Source organism: Syzygium oleosum, unplaced genomic scaffold (genome assembly GCF_021117445.2).
Source record: "Syzygium oleosum isolate NSW1041296 unplaced genomic scaffold, Sole_v2.1 Sole_v2.27, whole genome shotgun sequence".
Taxonomy (NCBI): Eukaryota; Viridiplantae; Streptophyta; class Magnoliopsida; order Myrtales; family Myrtaceae; genus Syzygium; species Syzygium oleosum.
In genome coordinates this window covers 540,822-565,670 of record NW_026607511.1, presented here as the reverse complement: position 1 = coordinate 565,670, position 24,849 = coordinate 540,822, and the positions used below count along the sequence as shown (strand labels likewise).

The 24,849-nt window shown below is 38.2% G+C and overlaps 2 protein-coding genes and 1 long non-coding RNA gene across 4 annotated transcripts; 2 read left to right on the top strand and 1 right to left on the bottom strand.

Moving 5' to 3' along the window:
* Nucleotides 1–996: 996 nt before the first annotated feature.
* Nucleotides 997–12,260, top strand: LOC115684337 (probable sphingolipid transporter spinster homolog 2). Its single transcript, XM_056303461.1, has 17 exons — nt 997–1,177; nt 1,224–1,315; nt 2,307–2,438; nt 2,934–3,035; nt 3,710–3,814; nt 3,937–4,012; nt 5,153–5,227; nt 5,623–5,725; nt 5,804–5,869; nt 6,394–6,466; nt 6,990–7,084; nt 8,036–8,112; nt 8,309–8,422; nt 9,086–9,205; nt 9,907–10,035; nt 10,634–10,712; nt 11,831–12,260. The coding sequence occupies exons 2-17, from the start codon at nt 1,254–1,256 to the stop codon at nt 11,959–11,961; spliced, it is 1,539 nt and encodes a 512-aa protein (XP_056159436.1). The 5' UTR covers nt 997–1,177; nt 1,224–1,253; the 3' UTR covers nt 11,962–12,260.
* A 1,529-nt stretch (nt 12,261–13,789) lies between these two features.
* Nucleotides 13,790–15,590, top strand: LOC130135105 (uncharacterized). The gene is made up of 2 exons (XR_008814595.1): nt 13,790–14,508; nt 15,379–15,590. It is a non-coding gene; the product is annotated as an uncharacterized LOC130135105 (long non-coding RNA).
* Nucleotides 15,591–15,747: 157 nt separating this feature from the next.
* LOC115684333 (general transcription and DNA repair factor IIH subunit TFB4) lies at nt 15,748–22,835 on the bottom strand. 2 transcript variants are annotated; one of them, XM_056303487.1, is made up of 12 exons: nt 22,689–22,835; nt 22,449–22,537; nt 22,039–22,309; nt 21,695–21,741; nt 20,282–20,319; nt 20,152–20,197; nt 19,632–19,685; nt 19,393–19,461; nt 18,128–18,204; nt 17,190–17,285; nt 16,567–16,687; nt 15,748–15,819 (listed from the first exon to the last, which is right to left on the bottom strand). In XM_056303487.1, exons 1-11 carry the CDS (start codon nt 22,717–22,719, stop codon nt 16,615–16,617), a joined length of 891 nt encoding a protein of 296 aa, XP_056159462.1. In that variant the 5' UTR covers nt 22,720–22,835; the 3' UTR covers nt 15,748–15,819; nt 16,567–16,614. The 2 variants fall into 2 exon arrangements, with proteins under 2 accessions (XP_056159462.1, XP_030464932.2); XM_030609072.2 differs by lacking the exon at nt 15,748–15,819 and adding an exon at nt 16,003–16,278.
* Between the last annotated feature and the right edge of the window lie 2,014 nt (nt 22,836–24,849).

The following is a 24,849-nucleotide window of genomic DNA, read 5'->3' as shown; positions in this document are numbered from 1 at the left end:
CTGGAAATGCACTTCACCTCCGCCGAGTGGACGAACGGGCCGTCGCGAGTAGGGCTGCAACTGCCGCTAGACTTGCCTCCGCGTGCGCGGATATTTAAAATTAGTGCCGATGTGCGGATAATTACAATTTACGATCAAGCATTCTGCTCTATTTGCTTTTTATAGAAATGGTAGGATCCCTCTTTTCTACGATCAAACATGTATGTGGGTGCGTATAACGGGGAAAATTCCAAATAAAGGCCTGAAGTATCCTCAAAATAAGGGCTTGAAGTGGATTTTGTGTCAAATAAGGACCTGAAGTGCTATTCTTTTTATTTTCCTTTTTTCTTTTCTTCTTTCCCATTTTCATTTTTACCATTTCTTTCTTTTTTCCTCCATTGCCGGCCGACGAGGGCCTGGCGACCCTCGCCAGCCACTGGGCGAGGGCTCGGCCAGTAGCTGGTGAGGCTCGTGGCCCTCGCCTACGGCCGGCGAGCGCCTAGGGCGACTATCGCCGGCGATCGACCGAGCCCTCGCCCAGTGGCTGGCGAGGGTCGCCGGGGCCCTAGCCAGCCCTCGCCGGCCATTCGGCGACAGAGGGGAAAAAAAAAGAAAAAAAAAAGGAAAATAAAAATAGAAAATAAAAGGAAGAAAATAAGGTCATGCCATTTCTTTGAAAAAATAATGATACTTCGAAACCTCATTTGAAATAAGATTTACTTTAAATACGTATTTAAAGAAGTAAGTGCACTTCAAGCTTTTATTTTAAATTTTCCCCCTAAAACGTGACGACAAATCCTCTAGCATTTTTGAACCCGAAAGAGGCAACCAGAATCTGAGGATAACGGCCAGCCCCGTGGAGGGAATATTCGATATACTCATTTCCTCCAACTTTCATTTATTTTATTCATTCGTTTTTTGATGACGTCACAATTCTTTTCTTTTCTTTCCTTGCTTCTTGGTTGGTCCCTCCCTGCCTACGTTTCCTTCCTGCCTCCTCTTCCTCCCTCCGTCAACTACCATTCCACCATTGCAGGACGCCAAACCGCCGACGACTTCTCAGTCGCATCTTCTCCATCGGAATTCTCAGCCGAGGAGGGAGCTCGAAAGTTCCGGTAGCAGCAGCCGCCGCAGCCGCCGCCGATCAGCTCCTTGAGCTCTGCGGCAGGGAACGAACAAACGAACAACCTCGCTCGAGGTCTAGACAGAGAGAGAGAGAGAGACAGAGAGAGAGAGAGAGAGAGAGAGAGAGGGAGGGAGAGGGAGAGGGAGGCATGGCGGGGGTTTCATCAGTCTCGCTCGCTGCCCCGAACCCTTCGTGGTTCTCGCCGAAAATGTACTCCCCGATTCCTGATCGCTCCTCCCTTTTGTTTCCGTGGCTCTTTCGGTAGCTGTTTATTGCGGATTGCTGGATCGGAACTTCGGGTTGCGTGTTCGCCGCGCGTAGTGCGTTGCCTGGGGGGTCTGGGGGAAGTAGTTTGGAATTGGAACCTTAGGGGCCTCGAGATGACCCCGAGGCTGAATCCGTAAGGAAAAGAGATGCGAACTTGCCGGCGGAATTCTGGTCCTTCGTTCTGGTTCTGTTGCTCTGTGGGGGGGCGGGGGGGTGAGCATGGCCGGATTAGCCGTGGCTTCGAGAGTTTGAGGGTCTCGCGGGGTGTTGGGGGAGACGGCGAGGGTGGAGAATCATCACGCTGTGGTGATTTTTTCGTGTACCGTGTTCTTTGGTAGAAGCCGAGTTCTAGCGGGCATGCTGTGGTGATTGTGTGTGATGGCTGGTTCTGCAAAGTCGCGACCTCGGCTAGTCTGTTGAAACCTTGTTGCTTTCTGCAGGCGAATTCCGAAGCTTTAAAATAAAACAGCTGTAGTTTCTCTGTAGTATCTCGCTCGTTTAGTTTGCTTGTCTGCTCTTTTTCCTAAAAGAAGTACATATTTGAGATACATAAAAAAGTGCATCATACTCCAAGTATCCTCTGAAGTGGCAGGGCTTGCATTGCCCGAAGATGTTTCATTTGGAGAAGACTGCTCATTTAGAAAACCGTGTATTGATTTCTAGAGTTTAAACTTTGAGGCTTTATCATAGATAATCTGGATGCTGAAAAAATGCCCGTAGCAAAGCTCTGGATAGCCAATTTGAGGACTATGACTAGGTGGAGGCAAAGCAAGTTAATATAGCTGTTCCTAATTACATATATGATGCCCGATCACTGATAGGTGCAGGAGGACAAACAGTGGACGTAGAAGGAAAATATGTATTTCTCAAAGTGATTAATGTTATGTTGTTGAAACAACTACTTGCTAAAAATCTTCCCTATATGAATTTGCAGATTGCTTACCATGTTCTGCATAATTAACATGCTCACCTACATTGACCGTGGAACCATAGCAAGCAACGGTGTTAATGGAAGCAGCAGAACGTGCACAGAAAGTGGCACATGCACTTCCGGTAGTGGAATACAGTAAGGCTGTCAGAAGCTTTCTTTTCACACACGAGTGCCGAAAAATATATTGCTCCTGATATAAGATATCATTTCCTTCATTTAGTTGGTTCATCTCCAGCAATTTTTTTTTTTTGGTCAAACATCTCCAGCAATTTCAAAGAATTGATATCTTGCTTTCTCATTTTGGTTGACACTTGTGTTTGGTACATTTTCCTCAAATTTTCAGATGTCTATTTTGGCTAGATTTATCCCAGTGAATGATAGCATGTAATGCTCTGTATATGCATGTATATGTGCGAGTTTCCCCTTTTTGTATTCTTTGTTACACAAAAAGGGGAAACTTATATCACGGATCCCCAGAGAACTCGCTGCTGTAATTCTGTCTACTCATTTATCTGTCAACATTGTCCATGTGGCTTCATGAAGCAGTATAAATTTTTCGCCCGTTGCTATGTGTGGTTTTCTTTTTCTGTTTTTTGCATTGAGAATGCTCAAGTTCCTTTTCGTATGCAGGGGTGACTTCGACTTAAGTAATTTTGAAGATGGAGTTCTATCATCTGCATTCATGGTTGGACTTCTCATTTCTTCTCCTGTATTTGCAACATTAGCGAAGAGGTAATAAACTTCTGCTATAGTTTTGGTCATCGGGAAAGCATGAAAGTAGTGGGTTAAAGTAAAACTACATCACGTGGTAAATTGATGTAATTCTTAGACTAAATAGAGCGTCAATGATAAAGCAATACATCGGATAAATCACACGGCATAGAGAAAAGTTAAGGGAACTTGAAGGGGAAAGTGGTAGTTCAAAATGTCTTTTCAGAAGAATATAGACTAACATTGTAATTTGCCCAAGGTTTCCTCTCTTGTGCATCTTCTGCAATGCTTACTTTTTTAAATTACTATTTCTTGCTTTAGGCGAAGTTGTAGGTTGCCCTGTTAGAAATAGTAGCTCTTTAATATTCCAAAGTGTGAGCTGCAACTACATTTCGAGCAAAGCAATTGATTTATTCTCTGAATGCTTAGGACAGTAAATTTAGCAGAGCATCCATAAGTTTGTGAAATTCATTTTGGGATAAATAAAATTTGTCATGTGGGATTATTTTCAAAAAGAAAAGGATTTTTGTGCCCTATGCTACGTCATAATCTTCCTGGATTTGATTGAGCAATGAAACTTGAGTCTGTTCTTTTGCATTAATGTCTTTGTTGTAATCATTTGAACATACAAGTTTTGAGTTGTCATGATGATTCCATTTTCTCTAAACCATTCTTATGTACCTTTTCTTTTGCAGCTTTAACCCATTTAGGCTCATTGGGTTCGGACTTTCAGTATGGACTTTTGCGGTGATCGGTTGCGGCTTCTCATTTAATTTTTGGTCCATTACCGTCTGCCGCATGTAAATGCTTTACATTTTCTCCTTGCTTTTATGATGCTGACTCTTTGGATTATTTCATAATAGCTCATGGCAGTGCTTGTGTCCATATGGTTATCTTTACTAGTGATCATGTTGTTGGTTAGGCTTGTTGGTGTTGGTGAAGCTTCATTTATCAGTCTTGCAGCCCCTTTCATTGATGATAATGCCCCGGCTGCTCAGGTTTTGTCTCTACTATTTGTACTGTGCTATGTTCAAATATTGCCAGTATTTTAATTCAGTTGTGCGGCTAACATTAGAAGATAATTAGTTCTTGTGACTTCTAAGTTGGTTACCTGTCCACGATGTCCCTTTTTCGACCTTCATAAATGGATGTTTTCGTTCATTTTTTTTTTCCACTTGTGAAGGTGTTTATATTGGAGCTGTCAAATAATTTATGGAGTTCCTTACTTTAGTCAGTTTTACCTTATTTCTTTTTTTCTCACTTCATTCTAAGCTCAGGTTTGTATGCCTTGTGAGATCTCTGTCTGGCATATAAGCCTCTGTATCAAATTGACATCTTAACTGTGGGAAATAGGTGTTACCACTTTCATTTAACAGTAGAGGATTCTAGTTTTAAGTTTTGTTGATGAGGCTACTGTTGTCTGTTTATTCTGAGTATCCAGGAATATCTGCTGATTGGTCAAGAGTATGTTACTAATTGTGGTTGCCACAAAGAGTGTACTGGTCCCTTTCTGCAGATTGATAATATTTAGTAGGTGGGGAGGGAGCAATTATAAAGCAAGATGACTTGTTTTGTTAACTCAATTTTCCTTTTTGTGTACACGTCTCAATTAATCGCGAAGGTTTGTCTAATAGTTGAGACTTTATCCTGTTGGAGTTCCAGAAAAGTTGCTAGTTGCAGACTGGTGCTAAAATATGTTTTCTTTAGTTTCTAGAGATCTCCAACTTGTTGAATGTAGTCACTCAAAATACCAACATTTGCTGATTCCTTTCAGCCACTATTTGGAATAACCAATTAGAATGTAACGACTATTTGCAGTCGTCTAAAAAGTTACTGCATTGTTGTGGAACGTCAAGTAGTTGTCATGATCGCAGATATTGTCTGTGTGGATTGTCCAGCACTTTTTTAATGGTCTGACTGAAACTTATAATTTCTCATACTGACTTTAAGTTTTATCTAAAGGATGACAATCCTGTAGTTTTTGGTATTGAATCCCCTTTGTTCAATTTATTTTACTAACCTACTCCATTTTCATATTCTCTGTTATGAATGACCTACTTAATGACCCTTCTGTTTTATGTTTGCCGCTGCATTGTGCAATACTATACTTTTCTGGTGATACCCTGTCTTTATTGCAGAAATCGGCTTGGTTAGCAATATTTTACATGTGCATACCAACTGGCTATGCAATGGGATATGTTTATGGTGGACTAGTAAGTTTATATTTCATAATCTTCTGATGTCATAATTAAGGTATTAAGAAATCTCAGTATGTGACAGTTGCACCTTCTGCTGTCTATCATGAGGCTGCTAAGAAGTCGTTGTGTTTACTAGCGTAGGTGTTTACAGGGGCTTATAGTAAAGCTCAACCATCGATTCTGATATTTCTCTCTTGTTCTTTTACATTTAACAGAGTCAACTTATTGTTTATGCCAAATTTCAGCTGGGCACATCATAAATGATTAGGAAACCTCCATATGTACAACAGGTTGCTAGATAACCACAAAAAATAGAAACCTTGGCCCTAAAGTCTCTTTGACATATATCCTAACTTGATATTATTTGTCATCCTCATCTCGTAACTGTCCTTTTTCTTATGATTCCATAGGTTGGTAGTAATTTGAATTGGCGTTATGCATTCTGGGGGGAAGCAATTCTGATGTTTCCATTCGCCATCCTTGGTTTTGTCATGAAACCTTTGCAATTGAAAGGCATGTGTTCCATATGAATTCTATTCTCGTATTGCCAACTACTTATGCTATATATAATCTAAAACTTTTTAAATACAGGCTTTGCTCCTATTCAATCAAAAGAAGCACCATCAGACATAGAGAAGCCTTCTTGTGAAACTGAAGGTTCTCCCTGTTATGATTAACTTTTTGGAGATATATGGCTGTATGTGTTGTCTGTTAATTATGTCAACTGATATCTCATAGAGCAATGGCAAGATAGATTAATTCAGTATGATTGTTTGCTGTCGTGAGCACCAATCCACATGTTTGTTCTCTCCCTCACTTTGCATATTCCGTCGGAATTGGGGTGGGTGGTTAGCGTGGGGATAGTCTGCTGAGGTTATATATATATATATTGTTTAATTTTCTCACGTTTTAAATGATTTGAACTTGTGACTAGATACAAAGGCTTAAGTCACTACATATAACATTTTTATCTCACTTTAAAGTGCAACCGCTGTTGTGACTCCAAGTAATGTTTATCTACTTCCATTCTACTCTTGTTGGATTGTCCTAATTTTCCATAATTGTATTGTGCTCCTTCTTCAGAGCAAATATCTCTTGGTACTCGATTAGTGATGTAGCAGAGGATTCAGTTCCAAATGGGAATTCATTCTGTCAGTCTTCTTATTAGTTGTTGAATGCAGATGTGGAGGTCAAAGATGGCAAGATATCCATGAAGGATGAGTGCAATGGCAAATGCTCAAGTATATCATCCAGGTACTGCAAGTATCCTTAGATTGAGAATAATTGGTATAGTGAAGTTGTACTAGATCTCATGTCAATAGAATAAAACTGTAGTTTTGGATTGTTGCCTGGTCTATTAGTTTATTAAAACTAGGAATATTTCACTTATCGAAGGCATATTTACAGGAGTTTGGATTTACGGATACCAAATAACGGCTATATAGATTTGTAATTTGCATTGCTGCAGCATTTTACCCCTAGGTCACCGCGGCATTTTGGAAGCATAAGGGACACTCAAACTGTCAAATTGCCACTTAATCTCACTTAAATAGATGCTGTATGAATTGACGTGATGCATCACGGGGCACTTGCTGTCTGTACATGCTTCCGTATGATTGTTGGGCCAATGGAAGTGATGTATCCTGTTTTTTATCATAGTACAGAAGCTTCAAACTGGATACTGATGATATAAGTTTCATATGAACTAATATGGAGTAGCATCGGTGAAGTTCATGTCAAATTCTAATTTTCATATCATGATTCTTTTTTGATGCAGGTTGATTGGCTCCAATTATTGGGATCATTTGTCAAGATTCGCTAAAGATACTAGAGTTCTATTGAGCAATAAAGTATATGTTGTGAATGCTCTAGGTAATTATACTTCGTATGTTTACCTAGTTTATGTTGGTTCTGCACAAAATGAAGAGGCAACTGCCTAAATTTCTTTCTTTGCCTGGATATGGGGTTGATGATTAAGAGAATCTATTATCATGATCATTAGGTGTCTGAGATAGGAGTGGCGATTCATTTTGATGGTTCATGTTCAACTTTTCATGTCATACCAACTGAGGATATGCTTCTAAGCGAGTCAATTTGAACATCGCTAGTATCATTAATTGTGTCAAAACCCTCAAGCCAAATATATCCCCGTATATAAAATAGATAAGACAGATCCAATTATCATGTAACCCAATTGTGTCTCTGCAACCGAAATTCATTCATGTAATCCAATTAATGGAGCTATTTGATCTATCTGTTGCCTTTTACTCATGGTAAGGCTTGGAAGCCTCTGGAGCATTCTTTGGACAATTTTATTTTCTAAGATCCTATGCTGTGAGATAGTTGTGAATAATAAGACAAATATATAAAAAAAAAATTTGGGGAAAAGTCAACAAATTTGTTAACTTCACTTCCTTTTCTCCTTTGTTTTTTTTAGAAATACAAGAACCTGGAAGATAGGAGATTACTTAAATATAATAGTAGATTTATGAGATAGAACTAATACCAAATATGAATAATGCTTAAACTCGTTCGTGTTCTGGGAATATTTAGCACGACCTTATATTAAATGGTTTACACGGATCTATTTTGGGTCTAACTGATACGATCTATTTACTAAATGTCTTTGTCCAGTTCTTCTTGTGTTCTGATTTAACTTCTCATGTCATGTTAGACTTAAGAATTATTGCCTTAGTTTCTGGTGGCTCATGGATGAGTTATCAATACAATAGTCATATGTGGATACAGTTCTGCTTCTTCATGATTCTGCTTCTTAGCTGTATCTCTTCCAGTAACAGTTTACATTGCATCTGGCTGCTTCAGGTTCCATAGCATACAACTTTGTCCTTGGTGCATACTCATATTGGGGACCCAAGGCTGGTTACAATATTTACAATATGGTACATTCTTATACTTGATGATTTTTTCTCTTCTTCTGGCGTCCTGTTTATACACCAGTCTTGTATTTAGTTATGCAGCAGAAATCCTGCATGGCTTTGCTAAGAAGCTGAGCAAGGATTTTATTGAATTTCTCCACCTAAACTTAGGTAGGCTGCATTTTGTAGATGTTATCTTATAGATTCCACATCTTTGCAGACTGATGCAGACCTGATATTTGGAGGGATTACAATTGTCTGTGGAATAGTAGGAACTCTTGCGGGAGGTTATATCCTTGATTTTATCTCTTCCACAATCACAAATGCGTTCAAGGTAGTGGATGCTCTTGATCTTTCAGATTAATTTTGTCTTATCTGTCTGAGTATAGGTGTTCATTTTTTTAATTGATGCATTTTCTCCCATTTTGCTTTTTCTGGATTTGTCAAAGAGAAGCAGTTGTTTACTTGGACACTTCAAGGATCTGTTTAATATTGATTTTTATAGGACAGGAATGAGGGCATCAATCCTTTATGGCATGGAATGTCGACTGCTCCATCACTAACAAAATAAGCTTAAATGAGGTGATAATATTCTGATGGACATGTGAGTACTTTAAAAAGATAAAAATAAAAATTTGTAATCAAGAAAGGTTTGAGCGTGGAAAAAATTAAAATTACTCCTACGGCTCCTTTGCTTTAATTTAATTGATACTTAGAAATGGTGCTAGTGTTGAGGGAATGTAATTTATATTCTGGAGGAGCTTGTAAATTAGACAGACCGATGGACAAAAGTTGAAATTGTCTCCGATGTAGTAATGCGCTCTTTGTGAAAGAACAGAATGAAGATGCAATGTTTTTCAGCATATCATGCTGCAACAGGAGTAGTAGACTAGTAACCAAGGAGAGGTGGAAGTTAAAATGTGGAGCTCTTTTTACTATTAGCGTAACGTGCAACCTATTATCTGCATTTAAACTTCTTTTTCAATGTCTCCTACAGCTTCTTTCGGTAGCAACATTCCTCGGGGCAATATTTTGCTTCTCTGCCTTTTGCTTCAAGAGCATGTACCCTTTTCTGGCTTTTTTTGCTGTTGGTGAGCTACTGGTGTTTGCTACGCAGGTACTATATCTTATCACCAGTCAACATACTATTTCTCCATTTAATTTTGCTTCTGGTGGATAGTTGTTTAATATAATACTGAAGTCTCCTTCAACTTATTCATTTGGAATTGCCCTAGATAAAAAGTGTATATGTTGAGAAATAAAAGATTGATTTCTTGGATCCCTGAAACGAAGCAAAATCTGGAAGTCATTTATTTTTCAGCTTTGTATTCTACATTTTCCAGTTTTCTCTTTTTCCATGTGGAAATTATTACAATTAATCGTCGTCAAACATCAGTATTAGGCATACAATGTCTACTTACTAACATTAGCTTCCCCATCATTGACCCACCGATTGTATCTCCTCAAATAATTGTTGCTTAGACAACCATATATTTGCCACTTTATTTCTGCAGAATGTTACAATTTATTTAATGTATTGCTCTTTTATCTTGTTACTGTCTTTCTTCAAACTGCAAGATAGTTTTACAAGTAAAAGATGAAAGTTTCTGAGGCCAGGAAATATCTGCAGTTTTTGTTGGATATGAATTTTTGAAACGTAAAAATCAAATATGTTGGAGTTAAAGGCCAAAGACAGGAATCGATCTCTTTTTATTACATTTGACTCTATATGTGTTTAGCCTGCTGTCATTGGGATACAAATTTTTCTGGTTAACAGTTGTGACATGACTCAAATACTTGCTACCTTTTATTCTTCAGGCACCCGTAAATTATATAAATCTTCAATGTGTTAAGCCAAATATGAGACCATTGTCTATGGCGATTGCAACTGTTGCACTTCATGTCTTTGGAGATGTGCCATCGTCACCCCTAGTTGGTGTTCTCCAGGTTAGATAGTGATCTTTTTGTGCTTATTCTGAAAGTAATTATTGGTATTTTGTGGACCGAGACTGATCTTAGTGAAAAATTTGGATATCTTGTCTTTAACATTTCTGAAATCACATGTTAAACACATTTTGTTCTTGAAACCAAATAAAATTAGGTTTACTTTGGACATAGATTACCACTTTTGAGATTAAATTTAGAGGATATTCCTGGATGAACTGGTAAAACTTAAATAAATTACCAGTTTTAAGGTAAAGTATAGGTGGCAAAGGATTTTATAACTAATAAATCTTTGGCTAGGCAGCAGATCCGGGAGTATCGATCATGTTAAGGAACAAATATCTTTAAAAACGTATTAGACGGATGAGTTTGCAATAAAAAATTGGCTGACTATAATTTGAGCTGCCTCTTTCTTTATGGCTAATCTGTACCTTGCTTGCGACTGGAAAATTTTGGATAGGCATGACAAAAATTTCCAATCTAGCATCAAAAGGGATAACAGTCCACATATCAGAGGATGTGCCTCTTATCTGCTTTATTTATCCTAAAAGACTATTAACAGTGCTACTTACAAGTTGGAACTAACTGAGAGATCGTGCAGGACTATGTCAATAATTGGAGGGAGACTGCTCTCATTCTGACGGCAATCTTGTTTCCCGCGGCTGGCTTTTGGTTCATTGGTAAGGATTTGATTATACTTGAAATTATATATATTCTCTTGACGCAGTTTCTGCATGTATCTATTCCAAAGATGATTTCATTGGAAAGGCAGAAGAAAATGAAAATATAAAAAGTGAAAAACACTCTTAGTTAGAGGGCTCTGGGCACTGGGACCAATTAGTTAGCAGAAGAAATGATAGGGATAGGACAAAAAAGAAAGTTTGATCCTTTCCACTTGCATTGTTCCTTAGTTTTGTTTAAACCTCGTTCTCTTACCATTGGTCCTCTTAACTTATTTTGATCGTGCATTGTGATCCTTCAATGATCATATGTCATTATTTCCTTTTTCAAAATGCTGGCATGGCTTTCCTTCAATTGAATTATAGGAATAATATGGTAGAATAATATTATGGTAAATGTAATTTTCTATTGGCTATTTGTTCATCCGACTTTTGTCGAGTCCAATCCATTCCGCCAAGTGTCACCAAGTTTATCTTTCCCTTGTTAAATGGGCTCCCTAACTTCTTTGTGAAGATCAGATTGAGAAAATTGTGGCAATTTTAGAAGACTTGACTGAACTAGATGAATAATTCGGAGGACAAATTTTGAAAACACTATAAGTTAGGGAGACAAACTTAGACTTAATTATAAAATTTTCTTTTCCATTTTAAGTGATTTCACATGAGACATGGCTGCATAACCATTTGGTTGAGGATATGATGACCAATGAGGGAAGGTCAGATTGCACAAGCCGCGTTAAGAGGACTCAACTGCAGAAAAGAAAAGTTGGAGGACGATACTGAAAAATAGAAGTATAAGTTAAAAGGACCAAAAGTCTGCTTTACCTAGGCATTATATGGACAATTTGGATATCACTGTCAAACGTCAAATGGAATGGTAGTTCTGCACGGTTGTGGAAAGAGACAGGTAGAGAAGCTCGGCATTGGTGTATAAAATTCACAACAACCTGGGAAAGATTTTTGGATGGGTCATGCTGCCGAGTGGGACCCAACGGTTGGCTCGGGTTCGGCATTTACAGCCGATCCTTAACTAGGCCTAGATCCTACTATGATCCTTCTGTGTGCCGCCCCTGTTCACCTAGAACAATCACAACTGATGCAGTTGCTTAAAATCGCAGGAACTTTTCTGCCCAGTGTCGATAGATTCGATGAGGAAACCGAGCCGGATACCAGTGCGACCCACGAGTCGAGCACGACGCCCTTGCTTGAAGAGAAGACTACAACAGAAGCGACGGAATCCATCACGTGACCGCGAAACATCCAGCTTCTTTCCACTGGAACCAAGGTCATTGAGCGTACGCTTCCTTCCTGTGCATAACACTACTCACATCCGTTCTCGGATGTCCTCCTCGGGTTTGGCTAAATCCGTGGTTGTAACAAAAGAAGAAACAGAGAAAAGCAAAGTGAATAGTTTGGAAGGCTTCTGCTGTGTAAACGAGATCATGTGTATATATATTATCTGGCAATATAGATTGATAGTTCTCAAAGTCAACACAAAGTTGGTCAACTTCTTTCCTTATCTACATGGGCGAATCTTCTCTTGCAGAATTATGACTTTCCCAGTGGCGAGTGTTCTGCATCTAGTTGATTCCGAGACTACTTTGGTCTTGTCAGTACTCCATCCCAGCCTCCAGCAGAAACCTTAATTAGAGTTTAGGGAAAAACGAATATAATCGTTTGGCTATTGAGTACTGTTTTGTTAGGCTCTGTTTGCTTCGCGAAAATTATATGATTTGGAAAACTTTTTTCTACAAATAATTATTTATATCGCTTACAAGATTGAATGGACAGAAAGTATTTTTGTCTTTCACGAAGATGTTTATATGTAAATTATTATTGAAAATGAAAATATTTTTTATCGATTAATTATTTTAAATGATACAAGCGATAATTTATAGAAATCGTTTATTTTTCGTAGACAAATAGTGCCTCGATGGCTTGTGTTTGTTGTTAAGTCAACAAGGCATTGGAACAGCTGACTGGGTGGACCTCACGATGAAACATGCTTGGCCAATATCTCTGGTTGTCACTGGAGTTGATGGTAAACTTGAAAGAGACACTAATGAGATAATAACCATTTGTTCCTAGACCAACCTGGGTTAGAGTTCAATCATATGATGGACAACACATGCACAAACCTATGGCCACGCTTGATAATCAGGATAAAAGGCAGGATAGAATAAGGCTGGATATAAGAGAGATAAGATCAGAAACCACCTAGCCCCCACACAGGATATTTTTTATTCGCGCTATGTCCCTCTTATATCCGACCTTATCATGTTTTGAACAGAAACCAAACACATGATAAGATAAATTTCTTTATATATATGCATATTTTAGGTATATTAGTATAGTTCATTATTTATAAAATTTTGATTAAGGAATGATGGAAGGGAATTAAAAACGATAAAAAGAGAGAGTAAAAATAGTTAAAAAATAAGTAATAAAAATAAAGTAGAAGAACCTAGACATTAAATGAATAAATTCAAACTCAAAAAGGATCTTTCTAATTCTCAAAGAATGAGGGGCGAGAAGATTTCTATAAAAACCATACCCTCTCTTTTTTATCTGTAGCTTTATGTTGAAGATTCATGACTCCTCCGTAACTTCTTTGGAGAGAGTCGAAGTTCCTTCTCCTCTGTAGTTCTTTGTTTCACATTGAAGTTTCACGAAAGCAGCGAAATAATCGAAGCATTATACTTTTCAGGATCGCGAATGTGATTGATCATTCTTCTTCTCTCTCGCTAGAATTGGCATTCACTAGCTGATCTATCTCGTTGATGTCACTGTAGCCTGTTTATATTTTTTTGTCATGGTTGAACCTATGACTTTTGAATGTTATAATGAGCTCCTTTGCTGTTTAAGGTTTAGATCATGCAATAATCAATGACTGATTGTCGATGGCTCTCTTTGTTTGTGCATTTGTAATTTCTTTAGCAGTGAATTATGACAAATTCTTATCATATTTTTTTGTGTATTTTCGGGTTCATTTACATGCAGTTCTTACTAAATAATGGACAAGATGGGATATGAAAGTATCTCACTTTTTTACTGCAATTCTCTAAATAATTATAGAATATAAGGTAATCCCCGGATTTCACATCTTGATCCTCTACAATCCTATCTTAGTTAAATATTCAGACTACCAAACACAACCTGAAAGGTTTTACCCTAATCTCGAACCAAACGTAACCTGAGAGGTTTTACCCTAATCTCGATATTAATCATGACTGACCCATCATGTTCTCCCATGCATAAGTAGTCATGAAAACGCCCACAGTTTTATGCTTTAGCCCTAATCCTGATATTCATCACCACTAACCCATCAGTTTCTCCCATGCACTACAAGACATGAAAACGCCCACAGTTCTAGGCTTTCATCCTGTTTCCACCAGACCCCCCCACACCGCATTCTCTCCCAAAATATGTTCTTTTTGTAGCCACAAATCTCTCTCTCTCTCTCTCTCTCTCTCTCTCTCTCTCTCTCTCTCTCTCCTGTGTATGTGCTTTCTTCTCCATCAAAACATGGCACCTACTGCTGCAATGCTGATACTGCCCTACCAAGAGAGAACCACTTCACCATCATCATCATCTCAAACTTCATCACCACTCCAAGTGAAGTTCTCAGCAACAATGAAACGGTTCTTGCAAGAACATCACTCCATGAGAACCAGAGCACCAAAGGAAAAGACGATGGAGAACGCACGCACGTCTCGCGGGGCTTCTCCTCCTCCGTCTCCTCCCCCGCCATTGGAAAGGGAGCTGGACGAAGCTCTCCAGCTCAGCTGCTGCTAGGGTCTCTCACCCAATTCTTAAGTCTTTGAATGTTTTTTTTTCTGCTCGATATGTGAATCTGAATATAGCTATTAAGCTGTACATTCATCTACGGTCAATCTAATTCTTGTTCAAGAAGCCCATACGTGTCTTCTCTATCTTTTTCCTCTCTAAAGCTTTATCTTTGCACCGGTTGACTCAAAGGCGATCAGTATCTGTATGGCGAAATTGAACATTTCTGTCGTTCATTGTCCCTCCTGTGGAGTCGAAATGGATCTGGGTACAAACTTTAAAAAAAAAAAGTTTTCCTGATGGGTCACATGGGCACCATATGTGAACAATTCGGCAACACATTTTAATCATATTGCTCATTTGTCTGTCGGTTCAAGAAATATTTATAAGAATTTTTTTTATGTTTCGCAGAATTAATGCTCTGTACAGACTATAGACTAGATGGGTTGTGGTGAATATCTTTTTTATCATCATCATTATTATTGTTATTATTATTATTATTATTGCTGCTGCTGCTGAAGCGTGTGAATTCCTTCAGCAATACCAAAAGTTCCTCTTGTTAAATTAGGCAGCACTTGCATGTCAAGAACTCAATCAGAAGCCCTTCTACTGAATACAAATGCACAGGGACCAACTTTGACAAGATTGAAAGTAGAGGGACTGACTCAACCGGAGTCTTAGGGACTACAACTTTTTAACTCATCTTTTCTTTTTTCAACTTAGGAAATTTTCTTGGTAACTTTCATACAAAAATATAATATTATATATATAAGCAACAGTGTGTCACTCGGATTACACAGATAGTCACTTCGCCCTCTTTGGTTTTAGTACTTGCCTTTGCCGTTAATCCTTATTGCTGAATCTTTTCTTCTTTGGTTAGAATTCATTCGGTCCTTAGAGGACAAGGTACTGGAAAGGAGGGCAAAAGATGCTCAAGGAACAAATTATTAGGATAATGGATGGAGGATAAAGTGACATGGAAAATTTTATCTCCAAGAGCTATCTCATACAAAAGACAAATTCCAAAGAGCAACATAAGCCTAAAATAAGACCTATTTTGTACTCAAGGCTTTTACTTTCGAGTTGCATCGACCGATTCCTGTCGTTTTATTTGATTTTTGATGCGAAAGAAGTTGAGATAACCAGCTACAGCGGCTACATTCTGTTGCTACTACACACAAGGATATGTACTCACGCCCGAGATGCAGCACCTCAAGAAAGAGGCCGGCCTCGGTGCGATGATATATGGCTCCCATGCTCTAGGTTCATGATGGTACACAGAGACGGTCATGTCGTTAGGCACTCTCGATCCCGATATCACCTAAGAAAGAAGTAGCGTGTGAAAGATACATGTGACTTGAATTCTCCATATGAATACCAATAACATTTTCACACAGGTAGCTATTCCAAAAGAACATGCGAAATCGATCATTTTCAGAGAGAAATCCACATGAAGAATTTTTTTATCTGATCTCAATTCTCAAGCGTTCAGAGCTGAATAACATAGGACATAAATAATCGCAACCCTTAGGATTAACATGATATAGTATACAAAAATTTTGTTCCCCAAGAAAAACTCAAGGGAAGGGACTAGAAAACCTCCATTGCTACAACACCAGTTCGGCGAGAAAGACTCAAGAGGGGCAAAAAAAAATCCTCCATTCACTAAAATTAGTCGTTGCTCCGCATAACAGGTTTGGGAGTTCCCTAATTGCCAGGCATGTCACTGCAGTTGAAGCTCACATTGCAGCCTTCACATGCAGATACGAGCCTAATTGCACTGAGCAAAATCAAAGATTTGTAAGCTGGTGTGACAAAAATTTAGCTTACCTGTCGAAGTTCTTATACCATCAAAGCAAGAGTAACATTTTTAAACCTTGTACATGCATTCTAGTCAGGTCACCAATTGTATGTCCTAGTCCTAGTCAAGTGTCGGAAACCAGTACCCAACATTTCAAATGCCTGATTGGTGTGCGCACGCGTGCGTACTACTTTCATTCCATAGCAACGAACAGTGTGTGTGGGTTAACCGTGGCAAGTTTATGATCATGAATTAGAGGATTCTCACCAAACAGAGACTTCATCGATGAAACCACAAACATAGAAGCTGTGGAGCTTATGCATCTCCAGCCTTTCTTTTCTTGTTAGGTTCTGAGGCCGCATCTGATTGGGGCTGACCAAAAACAGATCTGCAAAAAAAAAAGCTCTAGTAAATTGACCATAAAAGCCAAACTGCAAAGCCAAACTATGAGAAATGTTCATCAACTTTTGCGAGCGCAGGAAAGAACACACCATGTCCTAATCTATTTGCCTCTTATGGGAGGACAATGGGGCCATCACACTCAGCAAATGGTCAATCTGAGTCTTTACACTACCATGAGCAAGTAATTGGTTATAGCTGCTATCTCAAATATTATCCACATATCAAAAAATTATGAAAAATTTATGTGAATTTACGTGTTAATATTGATGTATAGAGAAAGTTTTTGGATGTTTTGGGTTAAAAAATTCAAAGTGCATCTTGTCACAGAATTTTAAATCAAACAAAATGTATAAACGACAAGTTTATCTAGGCACGCCCTTATCCATTTTGGTCATTAAACATACCAGAGAAACAGAAACAGAGAGCTATAGTTTAAGAAACAGGAAAAATTATCATGAAAATGCAATTGAGAGATCAAAATCACTTACCCACAGGTTGAACATTTCTTGTGGTGCTTACAGAATATAGACAAACATACAGAACAGATGTAGCCCATGTCAATAGTTTTTTTATGGCAAAAGCACCTGCACATTTTAAAGTTCCTTTAGATTCACTGAGACACCAAAAATAAGAGGTCTACAGCAAAAATTTGTTCATCCCTCTGAAAAGACGGGTACATCAGAGATTTCTAAAACATAGAAGTTTGCAAGCTGTTTATCACAGGTTAGGGGATTGCATTGAGTACACATGAACATGTAATTTAGCTGAGAATATTTTTCTTTCTCAAGAACCCAGAGATCAAACTAATAAGCCTGATGCTCACTGTGAAGCATAGGAGTTTTTCCGAGGAACCATAATTAGACAAATGACAAATGCAGTAGAAGTAGCTGGCGCCACCAAGGTCACTCTTATTCAGACACACATAAACTAGCAAGATGAGGTCCGTTCTGTTCATTCTCACAGAAAGTTCCAGCAGAACATGAACTCATATTGGTCAAGAGAAAGTAAGAAGAAAAAAACCCATAGAATCTTTTCCTTTCTTTAATTATATGTAGATCAAATTACTGAAGCTAAGGCCTTTAACTCTTGCAAACCCATTTAAAAGATGTGGCACATCCTCAGAGAAATCAATTCCTTCCTCCGTCCACCTTCCACCAAGAGGAAATCAAAACAAACAAACTGGAAGTTTAATATGTTTTATCTATGTTTTTTTGTCCTTTTTAACCAAACACAGTGGAAGAATGATCAACAAAAGAAAAAATCCAATCCCCACATCTCTGTTTGTGTCAATGAGAGAGTTAAACACGAGTTATTTAACATATACTTTTGTGGCAGAAACAGGAGGAAAAAAATTAGATAAAAATACAAAGGTAGGCAACAAAGATGCAGCAGATGGAGGAAACAAAGCCAGGGAAAGCCGACGTACGATGCGCGAAAATCAACACCAACGGACTTGGGCAATTGCAAGAATCGACGAGAATGCAAATCAGTGGCAAAAACTGTCTGCAAGATCCAGTATGATTGCATTAATGCAAGGATGGAAGCCTGTTGATCAAGTACATAGCTACCAACAAAATACCATAATATTGGAATAAAAAAGGCATGCTAATGTTATGTGCATCAAAGATTTTTCTCCCTTTCAGAGATTGAGAGAATGTGTTCACTACTGAAATATTAGGGTTTCGTTCTTTTTCCACTTTAGGTTTGATCATTGCTTTCTCAACCTGTGGAACCTTTTTTGACAAATGGCTCATGCTTAACTTTTTTTGGGTCACCAAGATTAAATACTACAGGGATGTTACCTAATCTTTAAAATTTCTTAAGCCTCTCTGGTCTCTACCTAATAAAGAACAGGAAGGAGATTGAATAGAAAAAAAGAAAAAGATAGGGGACAGATGTATCTCCAACTCAATGAACTTCTTAGTCTTTGGCATGGGTGATCAATCTTGTGAAGCCACACACGTAACATTTTCAATCTTGAACATGAAGAAAAGAACAGTTGAAGCCAGGATCCACTGTTTAAATACAACAGGGTGCTCGAATAACTTAAAACACTCAATAGTATAGTCAGCACCAGATTGGTAGAAAAATCTAATACTCCCACTACAGCATGAAAAACATAATGTCTCAGAATTGGCCTCGCATTGAGCATCAGTAAGGAAACAAAAGACTAACAGATAAATCATTTGTCAACCAAAAAAGAAAAACATCAGTTACTTAAAACATCTTATCTTGATTCAGGTCCTGTTTTAACACGAAATTTTTCGCTGATTAGCAAGAACAAAGTAAAAGCCTTAAATTTCCCACTGGACATAAAAAAGGTACATATTTACAAGTTCATTGTGTGCCAGTCAGCAGAGCTAAATCAACTCTAAAGTAAATTAAACACAGGAATACCATATAAAGGTGTGTAGCTTATAACTTCATTAGAGATTAGTTTTAACCTGAAATATCTATATGAGCACAGAAAACCAAGAAAACAAGGAAAATTTGATCGCATGCAAGGGCGAGCAAGATAGATGGATCCATAAAAGTACATGTGCTTCGTTGAAACTTTTTCCCCTTCCAACAAGTTGCTTCAGGTCAACTATTACAAATCTTTACAGCCAACTTAAGTTCCACAGCAAAAAGAATACCCCAAACTAACAACCAGAAGTTGCTTCCTTGACAAGAAATATGCTTATCTCATACCGATAGATACTGAAATGTTCCATCCAATAGTTGTGGCTTCAGATATACGCCACCAGTAATATAGGAAGCCTGATCAAGTGATACCAACATCAACAACAGGTAGTGCAAGCAAAACTCAACATCAACGAAACATACAATATAATACTCTTTGACCACAAAGTTAAAAATGCTAAACTGAGAAGAAAAGGATCCAGGATTCTTTTCCCAAAAGTTAAAAAGAAAAAGAAAAGAGGAAGTACCTGCTGGAGAAAGGCAGAATTTTGAGCTCCAATGAAACAGGAATCAATGGGGACCTGCAGAAACAGAGTTTCCTGAGATCATACCCACTTTACAACCAGAGCAGCTTGCATACCGAAAACTAAAAATGACATTGACACCATGCAGAGGCAAGTTAGAAGGCAAACAATTGTCAGCAAAAAGGGCTGTACCTCTAATACTACAAAGCTTCAAAATTAGGTTCAAGAACTACCCAATATATAAGTTGTCCGCACAAAAATAAAATTTCTACAGTTGAAGATAATATTGAAGAAAATATCAGGGTCATGATCTCAAACCTAAGATCTGCCATTTAAAGGCTGTTATTTGCAAAAGGGCCCAATCAACAGTTCGGTAGCAATAATTGGCATTTGCAAAGTAGAGTGACGTGTGGCAAGAAATAACAATACTGCCCCAATGTAGTTTATTTGTCTCCGTTGGTGAAGATTAGATTAGTCATCAGTTAGTTATTTTGCAGAAGATTGAAGATAACTAAATACATACCATCGATCGCTGTGCAGAGAATATTGCATTCATGATGGCAACATATCTGAAAGGAAGAGAAGGTCTATAAATAATTTGTCTACAGCAAAGATACACAACAACAAAAGGGAAAAGCAAATTGAGCACTGACTGTTCAGGCCCATCCTGAGATCCATGCAAGCATAAAATCTGCACCAAAAAAGCAGAAAGAAATCACTATTAAATGAGTGCTCCTGGAAAACTTTATATGTGAAAGACATTATCGTGAAATAAACCTGGTAAAAAACGAGAAGCCACTAGATGACAGGTGTGGAAAGGAAAAACAATACAAAATGTGATGTCCAAAGATTTTCCTTTCAATGTTCCAAGGGAGAAATCCTATACCTCAGTACCATTGCTGCATTATAAGTATTTGCATTCAAAATATACAAGAAAGGTATATCAATATATCCACTTGATGCATGATCCTCTCCAATAATCCATGACCATTGTGTTCAACAAGTGAGCCTCTAAATATAGCGAGGTCCCAAGTTGCAAGTTAGAAAAACAGACATCAGAACATTGTACAGACTCAAAATCAGCAGATGCTCACTCTAATGTTGAGCACCACAATGATGGGAAATCATAGTGATAGGATGAAGGAACAACTATATTTGAATCATTTGTCTTCTTTTTGTGAAGAATTAGTCAACTATTTGCAACTAAACAATTACTCCCCATCTACCATTACGGTGATAATGCATATGAGTAGAACAAAAACAAGATCCTTTTGATTGTACTTATCTTTCAAAGGAAAGCCTTCTCAAACCTATGTCATCATCATAGGGTCTTTCAAATTATACCACAAAATTTAGATACTCAGAAGGCTTGGTTACTATTACCAGTACTTCCATTGTAACTTTCCTAATGTCATAAAATGCAATAAATTGCACAATAGAACAGAAAAGGAATTGACCAACCAAATCCAATATCACCTCAGTAAAAGCACTGTACTTCCCTTTGGTTATTTATATTTTAACATTAGGAATTCATGACATACTAGTCCATTTCTAACAAAACAAGGACGAGTTAACAAAATATTGGGTATCAAGTGGGTACCCCACATATAATAGATATCAGCATCTTTTGAATTAGTTCAGGTACTAGCCATTTGAAAATTCAAGACTTAAATCTACAATCACAACTGGACCTCTCAACAATCTGACTGTGGCAGCATCAGCAAAAATCTCCAGAAAACTTTTGGCCGCTGTTCATTTTTATTGCTTATGTGGAAATAAACGAACTTTTCTGTCATATAAGCCTAAGAAGAGTTAGTAGATTTATATAACTGCAATATCTGCAACCTCTAAACGAAATATAAACTCCTAAGCTATCAAAAGCAACTTACTTTTAGGTGCAATACTTATATTGCCTTAGACATTCTGCCTAAGATGGACCAACAACAGGAACTTAGTGCATGAAAACGTGAGTTTTTAGGATCTCGCTATGATGAATCCTCACAATCCACTTATTAATTCAATGGTGCATTGTAGATGATAGTCAATTCAGGATGTATAATACTTACTCGAGGATGCGGATGTAGCAGTCCTGAACGAAAAACTCTCTGAATGTCTGACAGTCAAATCAAATCAAACACATTTTCCACAAGTTGCATAAATATTACACCTTGCCTCTCAAATTTCACATTATTAATCAAACAATCTGCTAATTTACGAATGATCCGAAAGCGGACCACAGTCCCTATAAAAAACAACATCAACATGAAGAAGTACCAATTTTCTGCCAATTGCAGCTTTCAAAAAGAATTTCAACCTTTTAGTGCTACAAAAGATAACACTCATTTCATTTCCAGAACATTAAGGATCACACTACCCACAACTCTCAAGCAATCATATACACCAAGGATACAGCAAAGCGCCATCGACAGCGACCCGGATAACAGCGAAGAGGGTATCAAGCCTTCGGGCTCTTTCTTCAACAACTTCTCATCCCGAATCACGAATTCCTCCAATTTCTCCAGAAGATCAACGGACAGAGCCGACAATTTCCCCGTCCCCGACGACCGGTTCACCGGAGAGGAAGAATCATAAAGGTAGTCGCAGCAGTTGTGCCCCGTGGCTATCACCACGATTTGGTTCAGCTGATTGAGCAGCAGAACCGAATTCAAGAACGAAATCACCTACATAAATTTTCCCGAAAACGAATAACAAGAAAAGAAACGGTGGCTAAGCTCCAAAAGAGAAAACAGAGTGTTGCAATTCAGCAAAATCAAGAGTCCCAGAGAAGGAGAGGAGGGAACGAGGAGCAGTGGGGGCTACGTGAGAGATGAACTTGGAGAACGGGAGAGAGGAAGCGCTCCAGAAGAAAGGGTTTGTGTCCAGCAGCACCACGAGGAGGCTGACGTCGTCTGCAACCATGGACACGAAGCAGCAGCAAGAATCGTCAAGAATGAAGGGGGAAGAGAAGTAAAAGAAATGGGAGGGAAAATCCGAACTTTGGGGACGAAAGCAGATGGGTATTAGCGGGGAGGTGTCATCAGTGCCGAAGTAGAGAGGAACCTGCGTAGAGCTTGGAAGGAGCGGACGCCATGAGCGAGCGAACGAGCGAGCTTGCGCACGCCCTGCAATTGAAACGATGCAGCAGGGAAGGGGACGACAGTCAAGAGCACATAGACCGGGGTTTCGAGCCTATGGATCTTATTTATGATTTTTACTTCTTTGTATTGGAGGTTAATACCACATAAAACTCAAACTCATACATCTATCACAAATTTATTTCAAATTAAATTTTTAATTACCAAAAAATCTCAAATTGATACACTTATGATAAATTTATCCTCTATTAATTTTCATTAGATTTTATCATAAAATTACTGAGTTGAATGACACGTGACAGTTAACCGTTATACCAGTTTAGAGTTTTATCCATCTATTTATTACGTGTTTACTAATTTATGATTTTTTGTGATATTAATCCAATTTAATGAAGGATAAATTTATTTGGGATATTAGTGGTAAAAAAATTAGTTTTTGGTAAATTTATCACAAGTATACCAGTTTGAGATTTATCGTGATATGAACCTACTTTATAATTAATAGTGAGTTATGTTCACTAGAATTCCTAAAACTTGTCACCAAAGTACAATTGAGACCTAAAACTTCAAGTCCTAAAACTTGTCAAATTGATTCAATCGAGTTCTAAAGTTAACATCGTCAAATTGTTTAACGAAAATGCTGACGTGGCATATTTAAATCAATTTCACTCTCCAACGTGGCATTTATTATTATTTTCTCATTCAAATCTTATTTAAATTAAAGCTAAATTTTTATTTACAAAAACAACAATGAAAAAAAAGAAAAAAAAGAAAGGGGAGAGTCCTCGACGTTGGGCGCTGCCGCTGCCATTGCCGCCCATCTCTCTTCGCCGATCGTGGGTGAGAGCGACCGGCACTTGCCAGCGACCCTCTATAGGCCTAAGAGAGGCTCACCCAAATTTGGGCGAATCCGGCTATCAACATCGCCGGCCCTTGTGTAGGGCCAGTGAGGTCTCGCTCGAGTCTGGCGAGCCTCATTGACCCTGGCGAGGGCGGACGACACCTAGGTCTGGGCGAGCCACGCTGGCCCCTTGCAAGGGTCGGCGAGGCGTTGCCCAGATATGGGCGAGCCTCGCCGGCCCTTACCTGGCCACCCTCACCTCGGGCCGGCAATCGACTGGTGAAGGTTGCTCGCCCCTCTGACGATGGGTGGCGACGGCAGTGCCCTACCGGCGAGGCCTACTTTTTTATCCATTATTGTTTTTTTAAATAAAATTTTAGGTTTCTTTACTTTTTTAATCTAATTTAAATAATAATAAATGCCACGTAGGAGAGAAAGATTGATTTAAATATGTCACATCAGTATTTTTTGTTAGACAAATTGATGGTGTAATTTTAGGATTCAATTACACTTTGGAGACAAGTTTTATGACTTTCAGTGAACATATCCCATTAACAGTTGTAATATATATTTCTTCCTTTGATATACATTTAAAATAGGGCAACCTCGTGCTTCTTTTAAGGCAAATTCGACAATTTACTTCATTTTCCTTGCTCATCACCCGTTTTCCTCTCCTGCCCCTCTTTTTTTTTTTTTTTAAAAAGAGCATGATTATGGGCGACTTGATGCTAAGGATGCTTGGACGATCCTCAAAATTACCTCTTTCCATTTTGTTTTAGGGCAAAGGTCACAAAAAAAAAATGAAACTATGCTTACTTTGACACATTTACCTTGAAATTTTTTTTTGTGATATAAAAAACCTCAAATTAGGCCTACTATAACACATTTAACACCAAACTTGTACCTAGTGACATATTTACCCTCCGTCAAGATTCTGTTTAATGATTTTTCAGCCAAAAAAACGTCGTTTATATTTAACTTAAGCTACTTGAGCGTCATGTCAACACCATTTGTTTTTATAATGTCCATGTAGATAAATTTTTATCGGTTCTCATTTTGACGGAGGTTAAATGTGTCCCATAAATGCGAGCTTGTGATTTTTGGTGTCACAGAAAAAGGTTCAAGGTAGGTGATTTTTGGTGATTTTTACTGGCTACTTTTTTTCTTTATTTATTCTTTTTTTTTATAAGAAAGAAAGCAACTTGTCAAAATGCATATCTACTTGAAAAAACCCAACCAATATGATTAGTAATAACGTTTCACTTGAAGAGACTTAATTCAATCA